The sequence below is a fragment of the Cetorhinus maximus genome, chromosome 8, assembly GCF_964194155.1.
Source record: "Cetorhinus maximus chromosome 8, sCetMax3.hap1.1, whole genome shotgun sequence".
Lineage (NCBI taxonomy): Eukaryota > Metazoa > Chordata > Chondrichthyes > Lamniformes > Cetorhinidae > Cetorhinus > Cetorhinus maximus.
The window spans coordinates 7,423,202-7,438,812 of record NC_135886.1 but is presented as its reverse complement, the minus strand read 5'-3'; the positions used below and the strand labels follow the sequence as shown (position 1 = coordinate 7,438,812).

Genomic DNA, 15,611 nt, shown 5'->3' with positions numbered 1-15,611 from the left:
TAAGAGTTGGGGTCCATTGCTCTGGTAGTCACTGTCTTAGTATATCCTCTCTACTCTCCCTGACTTTGACCGAGGTGTAAAAAGAAAAGAAATTGCATATGCTGTCAACCTGGAATAAAAACTGATAATATCGGAAAAATACAGCAGGTCCGTCAGCGTCTGAAGTAAAGATAGGTTAACATTTTGGATAGAGTCCCATCATCAAAATTTGGTTATTTTAAACAATTAAACTTTTTGATACTTTTTTCTTTTTATAAAGGTCATCTCAGTCAGGCTGTGAAAAGGCGTAAGACAGAGAAAAGGTGAGTAAAACAGCTCATAAATAGAAGGGAGTGTAGTGCAAGATAAATAAGACAAAACGTTCAAATAGAAACAGCCAAGTCTGAACTCAGAATTCATAATATGGCTGTGGTTGAAACAGTGTTAAGGTGATAAGCACAGAAAGTTCAATGGATGTGGCAATGCACAGGGAAGTCAGATCATACATTAAAACATATCAGCAATGTCAGGTAGAGGGACTACTCAATCTGCACTTGATCTCCTCATTACAGAAGAGATTGAAAATTTTGATATTTAAAAATATTATGTGCTATATTTGACAAACCACTGTCTGCCACATGAGGAGTGTTTAGTTAGCAACACACGAAGAAAGGACTTGACAGCTGTTTCATCTGTTATGGTGGGCTCAGAAAGAAAAGAAAGACTTTGCATTTATACACAACCTCAGGAGGTCCCAAACCGCTTTACAGCCAATGAAGTATCTTCTGAAAGTGTAATCACTGTTGTAACGTAGGTGATGAGCAATCAATTTGCACATAACAAGCTCCCACAAACAGTAATGTGATAATGACCAGATAATCTTTTTATAACGTTGATTGAGGGATAAATACTGACCTGTAACCAGGGATAACTCCCCAGCTCCTCTTCACAATAGTGCCATGGGATCTAGTACATCCGCTTAAGAGAGTAGTCGGGGCTTGGCTTTATGCCTTTCCAAAAGACAGTGCCTCTGACAATGCAGTATTATCTCAGTATTACACTGAAGTGTCCACCTACATTTTTTTACTCAAGTGTCTGAAGTGGGACTTCTTATGGCACAGCCGATGGTATAAGTGCTGAGCTGTTCAAATCCCAAAGGGAAACTTGAAACAACTGCCACAACTTGTTTTACAATTTGTCTAAATTTCGAGATGCGTGCCTTGAATTCAGACCACCAAGTCTTATAAGTTTTTACAAAACTAGTTTAAACATTTATTAACAAGAAAAGTGATTTTTAAGCGCATACATATATCTACAAATTACTGCTATAATAACTTCTAAATCCCCTACTTAATCTGACCCCCAGTTACACTTTGTTAAAGCAACAGTAAAAGACACAAATTTTAAAAGACCCAGGCAAGGTGACACACAAGACCCTGAACCAGTGGAATTCAAAGTGAGTTTTCTTAACTTCAGTTCTTTGAAGACATAGATGCTGAAGGCTTTTCACACCTTTTGGATCTTAAAAAAATATCTACCCTTACTCACAACTTTCTCTCCTTTATACCTAATTTTCCCTTTGAATGCAAGTACCCATTGTTCCACTATGTCTTTGGGCTTTACTTTTATGATAATAAAAATCTCTCATAGTACTAAATTTTACCAGTAATCCTTGGGAAGAAATAAACACACTGGGCAGAATTTTCTGCCTACTGGGTGGGAGGGCCCGACCCAATCTCCGGCGGGCGGGGAGCCGATCCCCACCGGAGAAGCGGGCCCCGCTGCCATTTTAAGTGGGCGGGCCAATTAAGGCCCGCCCAGCGTGACACCCGGCAGGAAGCGCTACTTCCTGTGCGGGCAGGGGGGATTCCCCAAATGCGAGAGTGCATGCGCACGAAAAAGCGTACATCTCCCTGAGGCTAATTGCTGCCTCAGGGAGATCGCTGAAAGTTGTTAAAACATTAAAAATAGAAAAATAAAAAAATCCTTAACGTGTCCCCCTCATGTGACAATGTCACACGAGATGGGACATGTTAATAAATTTCACTGAAACTTTATTAAAGTTTTTTAAACCCTACATGAAACCTCATCTCACTGGTGGATGAGGTTTCATGTTTTTTCAGAAGCCCGCCGGGGCTCCTGGCCTGCCCATCAACCCTAAGGTTGGACGGGCAGGTCCTTTAATTGTTTTAATTATCCTGCCAATGGCCTCAATTGGCCATTGACAGGTCGGCGGGCGCACAGCTGATTTGGCTGTGCCCCTGCCTTCCTGAAAATTTAAATGGGGCGGTATGACGTCGGGTGTTTCCCCTGACGTCATCCTACGCCATTTAGTGCGTCAGCGAGTAGGCCCCGCCCCCTGCTCGCCGACGGCAAAATTCAGCCCGCTGTTTCTAAACTTCCCCCATGTTTACATCAAAGCCTTCAGACCAGCTGCCTTTAATCCAGTTAAGTCTTACACACACAAATACAGACACAGACATCGTTATTTTATAATAAATTCCAAAAATATTATGAAAATTATTCCTGACAGGCTTGAACCCACGCCCTTCTGGTGATGTTTTTTAAAATTTTGATCCAGGCTTACTCTGAAAAGCTGCAATGTAAGAGTTGGGGTCCATTGCTCTGATAGTCACTTTCTTAGTCTGTCTGAGGTGGGAGTGCTACCCACTGAGCTATTAAAATTAAAGTACCTAGAGAGGAGCTCATGAAGCAGAGGTGACGGAAAAGTGAATGTTTTGTTGGAGAGAAATTTTCCCCTGGAATGCTGAGAAGGGAAATCATGTGCTTTGAATGGTAGTTTACATTGTTAGTGAAAGATGATCTAGCAAACAAGGCTGCAAGTAGAATGGGACATGAAGCTGTTGTGGTTGCTATTGGGTGTGAGACTGGAGACACAGGTAATGACACAGACATTATCAAACAACTTGCCAACCACAACAAAGGAAACTCTTGACAGAGGACAAAGAATTCATCCAAACAGAGAAGGAAACCGGAAACGAGATTAAGCGTTTTCACAAAGAAACATCAGGAGAAAAAAATACAACCAATTGTGAGAATTCATAGAATAGCACAGAAGGAAGTGACTTGGCCCATTGAGTTTCTGCCAGTGAATTCATGGCAAGTGTTAAACATAAATCTAAATTGAAGGACTACGGGAAAGAGCAGGTGAGTGGGACTAATTGGGATAACTCTTTCAAAAGAGCTGACATAAGCATGATGGACTGAATGATAGCTGTCTATGCTGTATGATTTTATAAGATAAGAGGATATGAGTTCAGTGGGACAAGAAAAAAGATTAACAAGTGGTCCTGGTAACTTCCTGTTTGTGAAATTTGGGGAGAAGGTAGAAAGTGGCAGTATGGCTTGGGAGACTTAGAGATTGGAGAAGTATTGGGGAAGATATCTAGATGAAATCCATGACTGCCTGGGAGATAATGGTGTGGTGTTCAATAACAGGGTCAGTCTACAGCCAGGGGTGGGAAGAGGAGTCAGATTGTTGCTGTTAAGTCTCAGCCAGGTTGATGTTCTTACACCTTCCACAGATTCTGAATATTGATCTTTTATTTTAATAATGAACATTTTAAAAGTGTATTTTTTTTCCAAAAATTGGTTGTGAAGATACTTTCCTTATTTCAAAGTGAGTTACTTGGCTTTGTTGTTGTAAAATTAGATCAGGTAGCTTTTTTTAATGTTAAATGTTCTTTCATGAAGCATATCATTTAATTCAGCTACTTACTGTATACTGTGAAGCTGGTTCATGCAGCTTTGAGCCACTATCTATGATTCTTTTAATGTATTTGTTATGGTTTGATGCCAGGTGGAATTTTGATTATTATCATTCCTGAAATGACTGGCTGCTATGGATGAAAGTTTCCTGTGATAGACTCTGATTTCACACAAAGCAGACTCCCTGTTGTATCAGTGATGAGCAGGATCATTATAGAACACCTAGTTTCTCCCATCAGTGAAATTTCTTTCTTCAGAGGAATTGACCACAAGTTCAATACCCCTTTGCTTGGTTCCAATATGTGTTTAGAGCCACCCACTCCCAATATCCAAGTCTTGATTAGACAGAATAAAAGCCGAACATTTCATCTGTATATTTCAATGTAAATAAATTGGATTAGTTATTTAAAAAGAAACAAATTTAGTTTAGTGTCAAATAGAGAGAATCCTACAAGAACCAAGTTTACAGTTTAGCATATTGAGGGTAAATTGTTTGATCTGGGCTACATTTTCTTTACCAGGGCAGTAAACAAAAGGCACTAATTTTGGTTGACTTTGAGATGTTTGATTCCAGAAACTTTGGGCCACTTGAATGAAACAACAGATTTCAAAATCCCAACTTTAACAGTTTATGAAAGCTTTTTTTTTCTTTTCATGGGATGTGGGCTTTGCTGGCTAGGCTAGCATTTATTGCCCATCTCTAATTGCCCTGATCTAGAGGGCATTTAAGAGTCAACCACGTTACTGTGGGTCTGGAGTCACATGTAGTCACAGGTAAAGATGGCAGATTTCCTTGCCTCGAGAAGGTGCTGGTGAGCTGCCACCTCGGACCGCTGCAATCCATGTAACTTAGGTACACCCACAGTGCTGTTAGGGAGGGAGTTCCAGGATTTTGACCCGACGACAATAAAGGAATAGCGATATATTTCCAAATCGGGAGGGCGAGTGTCTTGGAATGGAGCTTGCAGGTGGTCGTGTTCCCGTGCATCTGCTCCCTTTGTCCTTCTAAGTGGTAGAGATCAAGAGTTTGGAAGGAGCCTTGGTGAGGAGCCTAGGTGAAGATGGGATCCGTGTCAGAGATCAAATAGGTTCTACTTTTAACTATCTATCTGAATGAAAAAGCAATGCTGCAAATATCAGGTCAAAAGTCAATTGAAGTAGCAATGTTGGAAATGAAGAGAAATCTAAGAGAGGAGACAGCATGCCAGTGTGTCTAGGGAAGGAAGAATAGTTTTATATCCATTAGGTAGAGAACATAAGCTGAAAGGAGCTACATTATGGGATTCAGCACATAATTCGGTACATATTAGCATAATTAATCTGGCCTTATTTCAAATTTTAAGGAAGGGGGTTGCTTTTGAACCGCTAGTGAATGAACATAAATCAGATAAAGAAATATGGCTGGAGAAGCTGATACTATCTGTGTGTGGTAAAGTACTTCAGATTTAGCTCCAGTGGATACTTGAATATGATGGAATTAAACCATTTTTGTTGTTTTGACTTCACACCAGGAGCATATGGGTGTAAACTTAAAGTGTAATGTAAAGCCTGTGTTCATATTGTGAAGAGTTAGCAGTACAAATAGGTGCTTAAAAACTGTGGTTGGAGGGCGATGATTAAAAATACTCAATGAGTTAATACTGGTGGATCATTTTGTGGAGATCTTCCAGATAATTTTATGGCTGTTAGATCAAGAAATTAAAAACCTGAGTCTGAGCAAATAGCATTTTGTGGTCTCATGAGCACTGGGGAGCCCATGGTTGGAGTAAGCTAGATTCTCCATATTGGACAACCATCAGGCATTTCATTAAATCCAGTGAGCTTGTGACCCCTTGCAACCTGGAACTGCATGGCTGCACAAAATTACCAGACGTGATTCCATGTGTTGTTATTGTGGGGGCACAAAATGAACAACTGTTGGTTCAAGAGGAAGTCCAGAGCGCAATCAAGGAACACCCCCCCCGCAAAAAAATCTGAGCATGCTAAAAACTTTTACTTCTGTAGAATATGACAGAGAGCCTTCATCCAGTCACTCTGAACGATCAGCAAAATGAAAGCAGGATGTATTCTGAATATAGTATTCGTGCATCAGATGAGGGAAGATCAGTTACCAAAGAAAGGAATTCCTATCTTCGTGATATATTTGGGCTTAGAGCCAAAATCAAACCAGATATCCATTTTGGATAAATAAATGAAGGGAAGTTATAACAACATTGCTGTAAGATGTGTTATTAGAGAATGATTTGAATCTTAATATACACCAGGCCTATGTAGCTAGTTTGGGTTAGCAGTAATTGTGGTAGACACCTAATTTTCAAGTATGTCCAAGTTGTAAATGATTTCGAAATTGCACTTTACAGTTAAACCTATGCTAAGGATTTAGAAACATAAGAGCAGGAGTAAGCCATTCGGCCCCTTGAGCCTTCTCTGCCATTTAACTCAATCATGGCTGATTTTCTACCTCAATGCCATCTTCCCATATTATCCCGGTATCCCTTGATGCCATTTGTGTCTAGAAACCTGTTGACCTTTGCTTTGAACATACTTGATGACTGAGCCTCCACAGACCTCTGGGGTAGAAAATTCCAAAGATTCAGCACCCGCTGACTGAAGAAATTCCTCCTCATATTGGCCCTAAATGGCTAACCTCTTATCCTGACACTGTGTCCCCTGGCTCTAGACACCCCTCAATGAGGGGAAACATCCTTCCTGTATCTACCCTGTCGTGCCCTGTAAGAATTTTGTACACTTCAATGAGGTCACCTCTCATTCTTCTAAACTCTAGAGAATACAAACCAGTCTCCTCAATCCCTCCTCATAGGACAATCCCACCATCCTAGGGATTAGTCTGGTGAACTTCGTTACACGCTTACTCTGGTCAGTATATCCTTCCTTAGGTAAGGAGTCCAAAACTGCACGCAATATGTGATCTCACCAAGGCTCTATACAACTTCAGCAAGATTTCCTTACTCTTGTACTCAAATCCCCTTGCAATAAAGGCTAATGTACCACTTGCTTTGCTAATTGCTTGTTGCACCTGAATGTTAGCTTTCAGTGACTTATGAACAAGAACATGAGGTCTCTTTGGATATCAATACTTTCCAGTCTCTCCCCATTTAAGAAATACTCTGCATTTCTGTTTTTCCTACCAAAGTGGATAACTTCACGTTTTTCCACATAACATTCCATTTGTCATATTCTTGCCCACTCGCTGTCTGTCTAAATCTCCTTGAAGTATCTTTGCATCCTCCTCACAACTCTCATTCCCAACAATTCTTGTGTCATCAGCAAACTTGGAAATATTACATTTGGTCCCCACATCCAAATCATTTGTATAGATTATGAATAGCTGGGGTCCAAGCACTGATCTTTGTGGTACCCCATTAGTCAGAGCCTGCCAACCTGAGAATGATCCATTTATCCCTACTCTGTTTTCTGTCCATGAACCAATCCTCAATCCATGCCAGTATATCACCCCCAATCCCATACGCTCGAATATAAAAGCAAATGCTGTGTATGCTGGAAATCTGAAATATAAACAGTATAAAATCCAAAACATTTCTACTTCTCTTTAGCTCTGAAGAAGAGTCATACAGACTGGAAACGTTAACCTTGTTTCTCCTTCTACAGATGCTGCCAGAGCTGTTGTGTTTTTCCAGCATTTCAGTTTTTATCCCATATGCTCTAATTTTGCCTACTAACTAACTTCTTATGTGGGACCTTTTCAAAAGCCTTTTGAAAATCTAAATACTCCACATCGACTGGTTCTCCCTTATCTAACCTGCTAGTAACATCCTCAAAAAACTCCCAACAGGTTTGTAAAGCAATCCATGTTGACTCTGCCCAATCCAACCATTTTTATAAGTGCCCAGTTATCACATCCTTTATAATAGATTCTAGCATTTTCCCTACTACTGATGTCAGGCTAACCGGTCTGTAGTTCCCTGTTTTCTCTCTCCCTCCTTTCTTAAATAGTGGGGTTATATTTGCTACCTTCCAAACTGCAGGCACCGTTCCAGAATCTATAGAATTTTGAAAGATGATCACCAATGCATCCACTACCTCTGGTGCCACCTCTTTACAATCACCTCTTTCAATGCCTTGGGATGTAGATCATTAGGTCCAAGGGATTTATCAACTTTCCCATTAATTTCTCCAGCACTTTTTTACTAATACTAATTTCTTTCAGGTCCTCAATCTCATTGGTCCCTTGGCTCCCCAGTATTTCAGGGGGGTTTTTTGTATCTTCCTCTGTGAAGACAGGCACAAAATATTTGTTTAATTTCTCTGCTATTTCCTTATTATCCATTGCAAATCCTCCATTCCCTACCTGTAATGGGCCTGCATTTGTCTTTACTAACCTTTTTCTTTTTACGTACCTATAGAAGCTTTTTTAAATTTGGCCACAAGAAATAGGCAGGGGCGGGAGGAAGGGGACATAGAATCTGGAGGGAAAATGATTTTCGGGGTGGGGGGGGGTGGGGATTGGAGTGCACGTCATCTTCCTAACTCTGTAATTCACTCAGTGGTGGGGGATGGGGGAAGGTTGGCCCGTCCGCACTGGGATCAATTAAGAGCAATTTAAGGGTTTCTTCTCGCCGTGTGATGGTGGCCTCCCTGAGGGCTTGGGGTGGGGTCCCTCCTTCCCTCACCAAAGAGTTCCCTCCCCAGCCGGTCCTGCCTGCCTGGCCCCAGAAAGCTGGACCTCACTTACATGGTTCCAGGGAGGTGTCTACAAAGCTGTTTTTATGTTCCTCGCTAGTTTACTTTCATGTTCTATTTTCTCTTTCATTATCAATTTCTTGGTTGTGCTTTGCTGAATTTTAAAATGCCCCCGAACTTCAAGCTTACTACATTTTTTGGCAACTTTATGTGCCTTTTCCTTTGACCTAATAGAACCTTTCACTTCTCTTGTTACCCATGGTTGGATCATTTTTCTTGCTGGCTTTTTGACCATTAAAGGAATGTAAGTTTGTTGCAAGTTTTATTATAGTGGAGGAAGGGTGTGTGCTGCTGCCTCCACTCTCTTGGTTGCTTTCACATGATCCTAGAGGTGAGGAGGATCCAAGATGTCTCGGTAGCTTGGCAGCTGCACCATGGGGAAGGTGAGGATGCAGGCCCCCGAGAGTTACCTCAGCCAGTACGCGGATTGAACCTGCACTGCATTATTCTGAATCACACTGTTAGCCAACTGAGTTGAGCAGTTCCTACTTTGGGCCACATTATTTTTACAAAAGACAAGATATGAAAATCCAGGATCTCAGAAGACATAGAACTGAATTTAATGTGATGGTAGTGTTCCCAATGATGGGCAGCAAAGCAGGGAGCAACCTGCCTCGGCCGTTTCGGGAGCCCCGACCTAATTCTGTGACCTCAGGCGATTGATTATCTGGTGTCAGGACGCCTGCCCTTTAAGCACACAGATTCCACTTCCAAAGCTGACAGCTAATTTGAGCTGACAGCTCTTCAATCCCAGCACCACCACCGGGAGCAATGGCCACTGCTGGAACTACACCCAACCCAGAACAGCTTTGTGGACACCTCCCTGGAACCATGTAAGTGAGGTCCAGCTTTCCGGGGCCAGGCAGGCAGGACTGGCTGGGGAGGGAACTCTTTGGTGAGGGAAGGAGGGACCCCACCCCAAGCCCTCAGGGACGCCACCACCACACGACGAGAAGAAACCCATAAGTTGTTCTTAATTGATCCCTGTGCGGACGGGCCACCTTCCCCCATTCCCCACCACTGAGTCAATTACAGAGTTTGGAAGGTGACTGGCACTCCAACCACTGCCTCCCCCCCAATTAATTTTCCCTCCTGATTCTATGTCCCCTTCCTCCCACGGCCCCCCACTCCACCTACTTCTTGTGGCCAGATTAAATTCCACCCACGCATTGTCTCAAACAACACCTATCATCGAACCTTTCAACAAGATAGCATGTTGTAATAGTGCCACAGAATAGCATCATAAAGGCAACCTAGGTTGGGAATTTAAAAGAACAAGAAGAGTCAGAGAGGTAGCTTAGAATGAGTAAAGGGAGTACAGAACAACTATTTGGCGGCTCTCAACCAACAAAGGGAATGCTAAAATTCCAAAAGGACTCTGGGAGAAGAGGTGGAGGAGCTGTGAAGAGGGAGCACAGAAATGAAGACATCAGAAAAAGAGCTGAGCATCATGTCAAGCTTGTAACTTGGCAAGAATGTAAGAAGAACAAATTGTTTGGAGTGATATAAGGAGGAGGTCAGAGGATGTAAAAACCTAGCAGAACCTAGAACAACATTGGGGATAGAAGGACAAAAGGGATCAGGAAAAAGTGAAAGGGAAGAGGGAACAGGCAGTGGCTTGCATCCATTGAGCAACTTTGAGAATTTCTGATAGAAAAAAAACAATGTAATTTATTAAAATTGGCACATGTTGGTGTGAAACTGAAGACCAAAGTAATTTTGATGTAGACATGCAAATACTGGAAAGAGAGAGATCAAGACAATGCTTACAAAACTGCCAATAGTAAAGAGGACGGATCACATCACATGGCAGTTGCAGTGGATAAAGGACTATTGAAAAAGTAGAAATATCTTGAGTTCTGACAAAGCATTACCCAAAGCATTAACCCACAATTTATTTTCAGAGCTGACAGATCTGCTGTATATTTCCAATGTTGTGTAACTGTTACCTAATTAACCTGATCTTTTATCGGCTGCATGTTATAAGCTTTGTATGCATTAACATTACAACACGTAGATATATATGAGCATATATGCAATGCAATATAGTTAAGGGGAAATCCTGTCATATGTTTCTTGAGAGTATACAGTTTATTTTGTTATCTCTCCCACTTTAGAATGTGTACAGTAAAAAGGAAAATATTGAAAGTTGTACATAGACTGTCAATACAGTTTATTTTCTCCACCCCTCGAGTTATATCCTTGTGAAAAATGTAACCCTAAGAATTTGTTGAAAACTAACCCTTAAGGTTGCCACCTGTGTTTTCTGTGATATTTATTTGTATATTTATATTTATTCAACAGCCTGAATGATTTCTGAGTAGGCTGTAGAAAAAACAAAAAAGGTAAAGTATTATTCTGTTACATTTTCAGAGTGGTGTAGGGGTACCATCTTCACCCTGCACTCTCAGATTCTCCTCAACAGAAGTTCTCATATAATGCAGTTTCAGTTGAGGTAGTATTGACAATAGGGAAAATAGAGTAATAAATCTATCACACTTGAGCTTATTAAAGCCATTAAGTTACAGAATCTATCTTCTTGACCACAGAAAATGTATCACAATTACAATACAGTAGTATAATCTTTTTTAATCTGGTACTCTTATCCAGAATCCATATTAATAAACCTGCTCATTGACCATGGTTTGAGGCGGTGCATTTAGCACTTGGTAAACTGAAAAGTTACACTCTGACCCCAGTACTCTAATCTTGAAAGAAACCAATGTTAGTAAGTGCTCCTTTACTTGATAAACCAACAACCTAGCACTTAACCAAAATAATACGCCCAAGCTCCCTCTTGTTCCTTAAGTCAGTGGCTCTGCTTCTGCTGCTGCTGATATTTGGTCTTAATTGTTGCTGTCTGATTACCATCCCTGGATGTTTCCTCAGTTTGACACCCCAATTAAAAGAAATTGAGCAACAGTCGCAGTATTTCAAGGAACTGTTCACACAAGCTAAACAAAAAGCAAAATAATGCAGATGTTGGAAGTCTAAAAACAAAAACAGAAAAAGCTGGAAATGATCAGCAAGTGTGGCAGCATCTGCGGAGTAGCAAAAGTCATTCAATTGACATTTCAGGTCACAGAATGTTCTTCAGTCCGAAGGAAGAGTTTTACACCTGAAACATTGACTTCTGTTTCTTGACAGATGTTTCCTGACCTGAGTATTTCTGACTATTTCTGCTTTTCGTTTTCATATGTACTGCAGCAGTTTCAGTTTGCTCTATCAGTGTAAAGTGGGCTTGTGTTTATTTGTGACGCACTGTATCAGATATCTTGAATATGTTGTTCTGAGGTCATTAATATGCTAGCAGATTTTGTGGCGTTGGATTGACCTTGATTAATGAGGGTGCACAATAAGATGAGAGACTTTATCACAGCAGTGAGCAGCATCATAAAATGTTAATGAAGTGTTTGCAAGTGGTGGAACGGAGAAGTCTTTCAGAGTTTTCTTTTCATTGAGAAGCCAAGATTGACAGTCAGTACCCCTACATGACTCCACTAAGGTTGAAAAGGTTTAAAAGCGTATAGATGAATGAAACTGTTATTAGGTGATGCGAAGCCATGGTTTTAAAAGCCTGAAGATTGTAGGGAGGAGGTAGGGATATAGGGAGCCAACAGAGTTTTGATTTGAGTCACATTAGGCGAATATGACAAGTCTTGACTGTAACAGTTAAAAGCTAAGGCAATGGATGCATGTGCATCTCCGGAAAGCTTAGAGCACTAGCCAGAGTGACTTTGATGAAATAAAGGGAGGACAGGAATGGTTGTGATAGAGTTTGGAGGCTAGACGTAAGAACTGGATCACCTATCAGATATCAAGAGGTATTAAAGCTTCCTGAAGTATGGAAATGTTCAGGTCTTGGACTGACTTAGCTATCACAGAATATTAAGAGTTCTTGGGGAAGGGGAAAAAGTGTTTACCATGAAAAAGGAATCTGGGCTTCTTGGAGGCAGCTGTAGAAATGATGGAGATTTGTTAATTCTATAGGCCAAGAAGGATTAACGATAGAGACATCTAGGTAAAAGATGTAGCTATTGGTTAGTTTTGCAATAAACATGAAAAAGCTTTGAAAGGAAGATTAATGCTGTTATATCAAAGAACATGGAGGAGATTCAGCCATTGCACTGCGAGAGAAATGGAGGTTGTGTTTAGCGAGGAGCTGCTCTCAAGAAAGTTGATCATAGAATGGAATCTTCAGCATAAGTGGATAAGCATCGATGTGGAGAGGGTATTATGAAATGGACCAAGTGAGAAAGAAGACAAAGTTATGAGGAACCCCTAAGTTAATGGAAAATGCCAGAGAATCCACTATCAATTAAAGTCCATGTAGTGTTATTTCAGAGACATTAAGGTAAACTTGGAACAGATGATCTCTACAATTCAGCTTATTCTTTGTCCTTATACCTACCCTTCCCATAAATGAACTATTTAGGCCCTTTAATTCAGGAAGAATATATAAATCTGTTGGGGAGCATTTCTTAACTAGTAGTTTTCTGAATCAGTTGTTACATCAAACTTATTTGTGTGACATTTGACATTTTACAGAGACTTAAATTAACCTTTTCCTTTTTCCCCTCTCTGTAGAAACACCAGCAGCAGTATGAAGAAATAGTGGGTCAGGTGATCAGGGTGGCCTAAACCTCTGCCTTATGCAAGTCTTTTGAAACAAGCACCGAGTCAAATTGATGGTCTCTCCTCAGCCCAGTATTCCTACATTGACTGCCTCGCCTGCATTCCTGAAACAGAAACGGAGCTTTATAACAAAATGGTCTTCTCCGGGAAAAACCTTTTCGTTGCAAACCTTGAACATTTAGACTAAAAAGTACTGGATTATGAATAATGGGGGAAAAACCCACTTCAATAGAAAAAAGACAATAACTTTGTTTATTCTAGATGGAGAGAACCAATTTTGCACCTGCTTTCAGTGGTGATGGTATGTAGTCTGTATTAGTTTGGGATGGGGTGGAGGGGAACCCTCCTGATGCTTTGTCCACTTTTAGAAAGTTGGCAGAGGTCAAAGTGTAGTGTTCTGTATGTTTATCAAAGACTTCTGGGGTAGGGGCGTTGGGGTGTGGGGGGTGGGAAGGGCAGATACAAGTGGAATAAAGTTATCTTATAATGGGTGAGGTGGGGGGAGGAGGGGGTTTACCTAATTCATTTGGTATGTTATTATGAAACTTACATGATTTTGTATTTTTTCCAGTGTTTGTTAATTAAGAGATAATGTACAAGTGCATTTTTTTTAAACTTTCATTGTGTACCCAATGCAAATACTCAGTAAAATGTAGCAGAAACGCTGCTTCCTGAGAGACAGTAAACCATTTTGGAAGATAAACATTTTATTTTACAAAAATGGTGATAAGTTGGATGCAATTTCAGTGCTTCAAATATGGCTGTAATGCAGCAAAAGACATTTTTTTCTCGAAAGGGGTGATAGAATATATTACAAAATAGTAAATGAGTGCAGCATGAGGGCTAACACTGTCGTTCCAACATTTGATCACTAAGGTAAGTGATCTTAAGTAGGACAGCAATTGACCTTACCTTAGGCCTCTGAGGTGGTGGTTGAGGGAATCCCAAAACATTAAGCTATGGTTGCTACTCCTTGCCATCTTCATGGCTTCTGGAAAGTATGGATATGTGGATGTTGAAGGGGGAAATTCAGTCACTCCATAGTTAAATGGTATACCGGTGTGCAGCATCCCATCTCTCAAAAAATGACTAATTTGGTTCGATCAGAGAAGTGTGCTGCTGATAAAACCTTACTCCGGCAGGTGTTGGTGCGTTAGGAGCTTATTTTAGGGATTGGAGAGTAGTGGAAACGGGAGATACATTTACAAGAAATGGCTTTCTCATTTCAAAAGCACCAGACTATATTTTTCCCCTAGAAAGTTGTTGCATGAGTTTTATTCCTACATTTAAAATGAACACTATGCATTGTAGCAGCATGAGTGAAGTCTAACCGTAAAATACAATTTCCTCTAGTGTTATTATGCTTTCGTCGCAGAGTTGAATTTTTTTTTTTACTGTTTTGGCATATGCCAATTACTGCCCTCTAGTTAAGAATGTTTTTTAAATGAAAAGGAAAACCGTTGCTTTAATAAGTCATTTTTCACCTGTGACTTGTATTCAAATCCAGCAAGAAGAAAAATGGAAGTTTAATTTTCTCTTGGGCTTGCAAGGTGTGTTAAAACAGAGGACTTTGGCTTCAAAAAGCAGTCCAACTGCCTGCTGGAGCAATGGAGTCTGATGCCAGTGCATTAGAATAATACCCTTTCACATCCATGTAGATAAAAGGAAACGAAGAGCTACCCTCCAGGATGTCTGTTAAACATGCTAAGAAAAAACACTTGGCAGTCTTCATGTAGCACTTGATCCTAGCTCTTCAGTGCATGTGGTGGAACTGCAGTATTTTATTTAGTCGGAAGGCAATGTACCGTTAGAACTTGGTTTCAAATCCAACCTAGACAGCAAAAAGGTGTTCTGGCTACAAGAACAGGCATGGTGTATTACCTAAGAAAATACCCTTTCAGTTATGGAAGATTTCAAATCTAACTTCTACACTGGATGCAAGTCTCATAGCTAAAATAATTCTAAATTAAATGAATTTAGGGCATTGTTTATTTTTTTTAGTAAGCTCAAGTCCACAAAAAGCCTATGATGTGCATTAATTGGGCAACATGAGAGCCATTAATGTGGGAATAAAAATATCACTGCACTGTTACATATGATTCTCCTACTGATGGATGATTAATGGACACCAGAGAAACGGTGCAAGTGTTTTTAGGCAATTAGAGTTTTGCCCAATAACAACCTTGGAAATTCCAAGTACATGTGCAGGTCCTTCAGTGTTTAGGAATAAGGCACATCAATAGAACAGTGCTTATGAAGCTTTACCCTTGTCTAGCCCACACGTGCTTGACCAGGATGTACTTCAAGGCAATGTGTAAATTGTAAAGACCTTTAAACCAATCAACAGCAACCAAACTCAACATTTCCTGATTCCTAATGCAATACCTTCCACACATGCACCAGAAGAACCAGTTAAGTCAGATAATTGCCTTTTTTACCCCTGCAATCAATTAACTTTACAGTGACTGAGTAGCACTGAAACTCAGTCTTAAGGGCTTTGAATATCAGGTAGAACATTTTAATTGTTGCAGATATTATAAAAGTCA

At 40.5% G+C, this 15,611-nt stretch overlaps 1 protein-coding gene across 7 annotated transcripts in view; it reads left to right on the top strand.

Annotated features, from left to right (window-relative positions):
- The window catches only part of LOC144683410 (nuclear transcription factor Y subunit alpha-like), a 65,191-nt gene extending 51,410 nt beyond the window's left edge, over positions 1-13,781 (top strand). For 4 of the 7 annotated variants that reach the window (XR_013577250.1, XR_013577249.1, XR_013577247.1 and 1 more), the window contains 3 exons: positions 260-302; positions 10,735-10,775; positions 13,018-13,753. Coding sequence is in view for 3 of the 7 variants with exons in the window: in XM_078546395.1 (XP_078402521.1) it covers positions 260-280 (21 nt within the window). In the remaining 4 variants the exon portion in view is untranslated. Of the gene's footprint in view, positions 1-259; positions 303-10,734; positions 10,776-13,017 lie in introns of all 7 variants that reach the window. The other 3 variants (XM_078546397.1, XM_078546396.1, XM_078546395.1) reach the window with 3 other exon arrangements.
- The last annotated feature ends 1,830 nt before the right edge of the window (positions 13,782-15,611 follow it).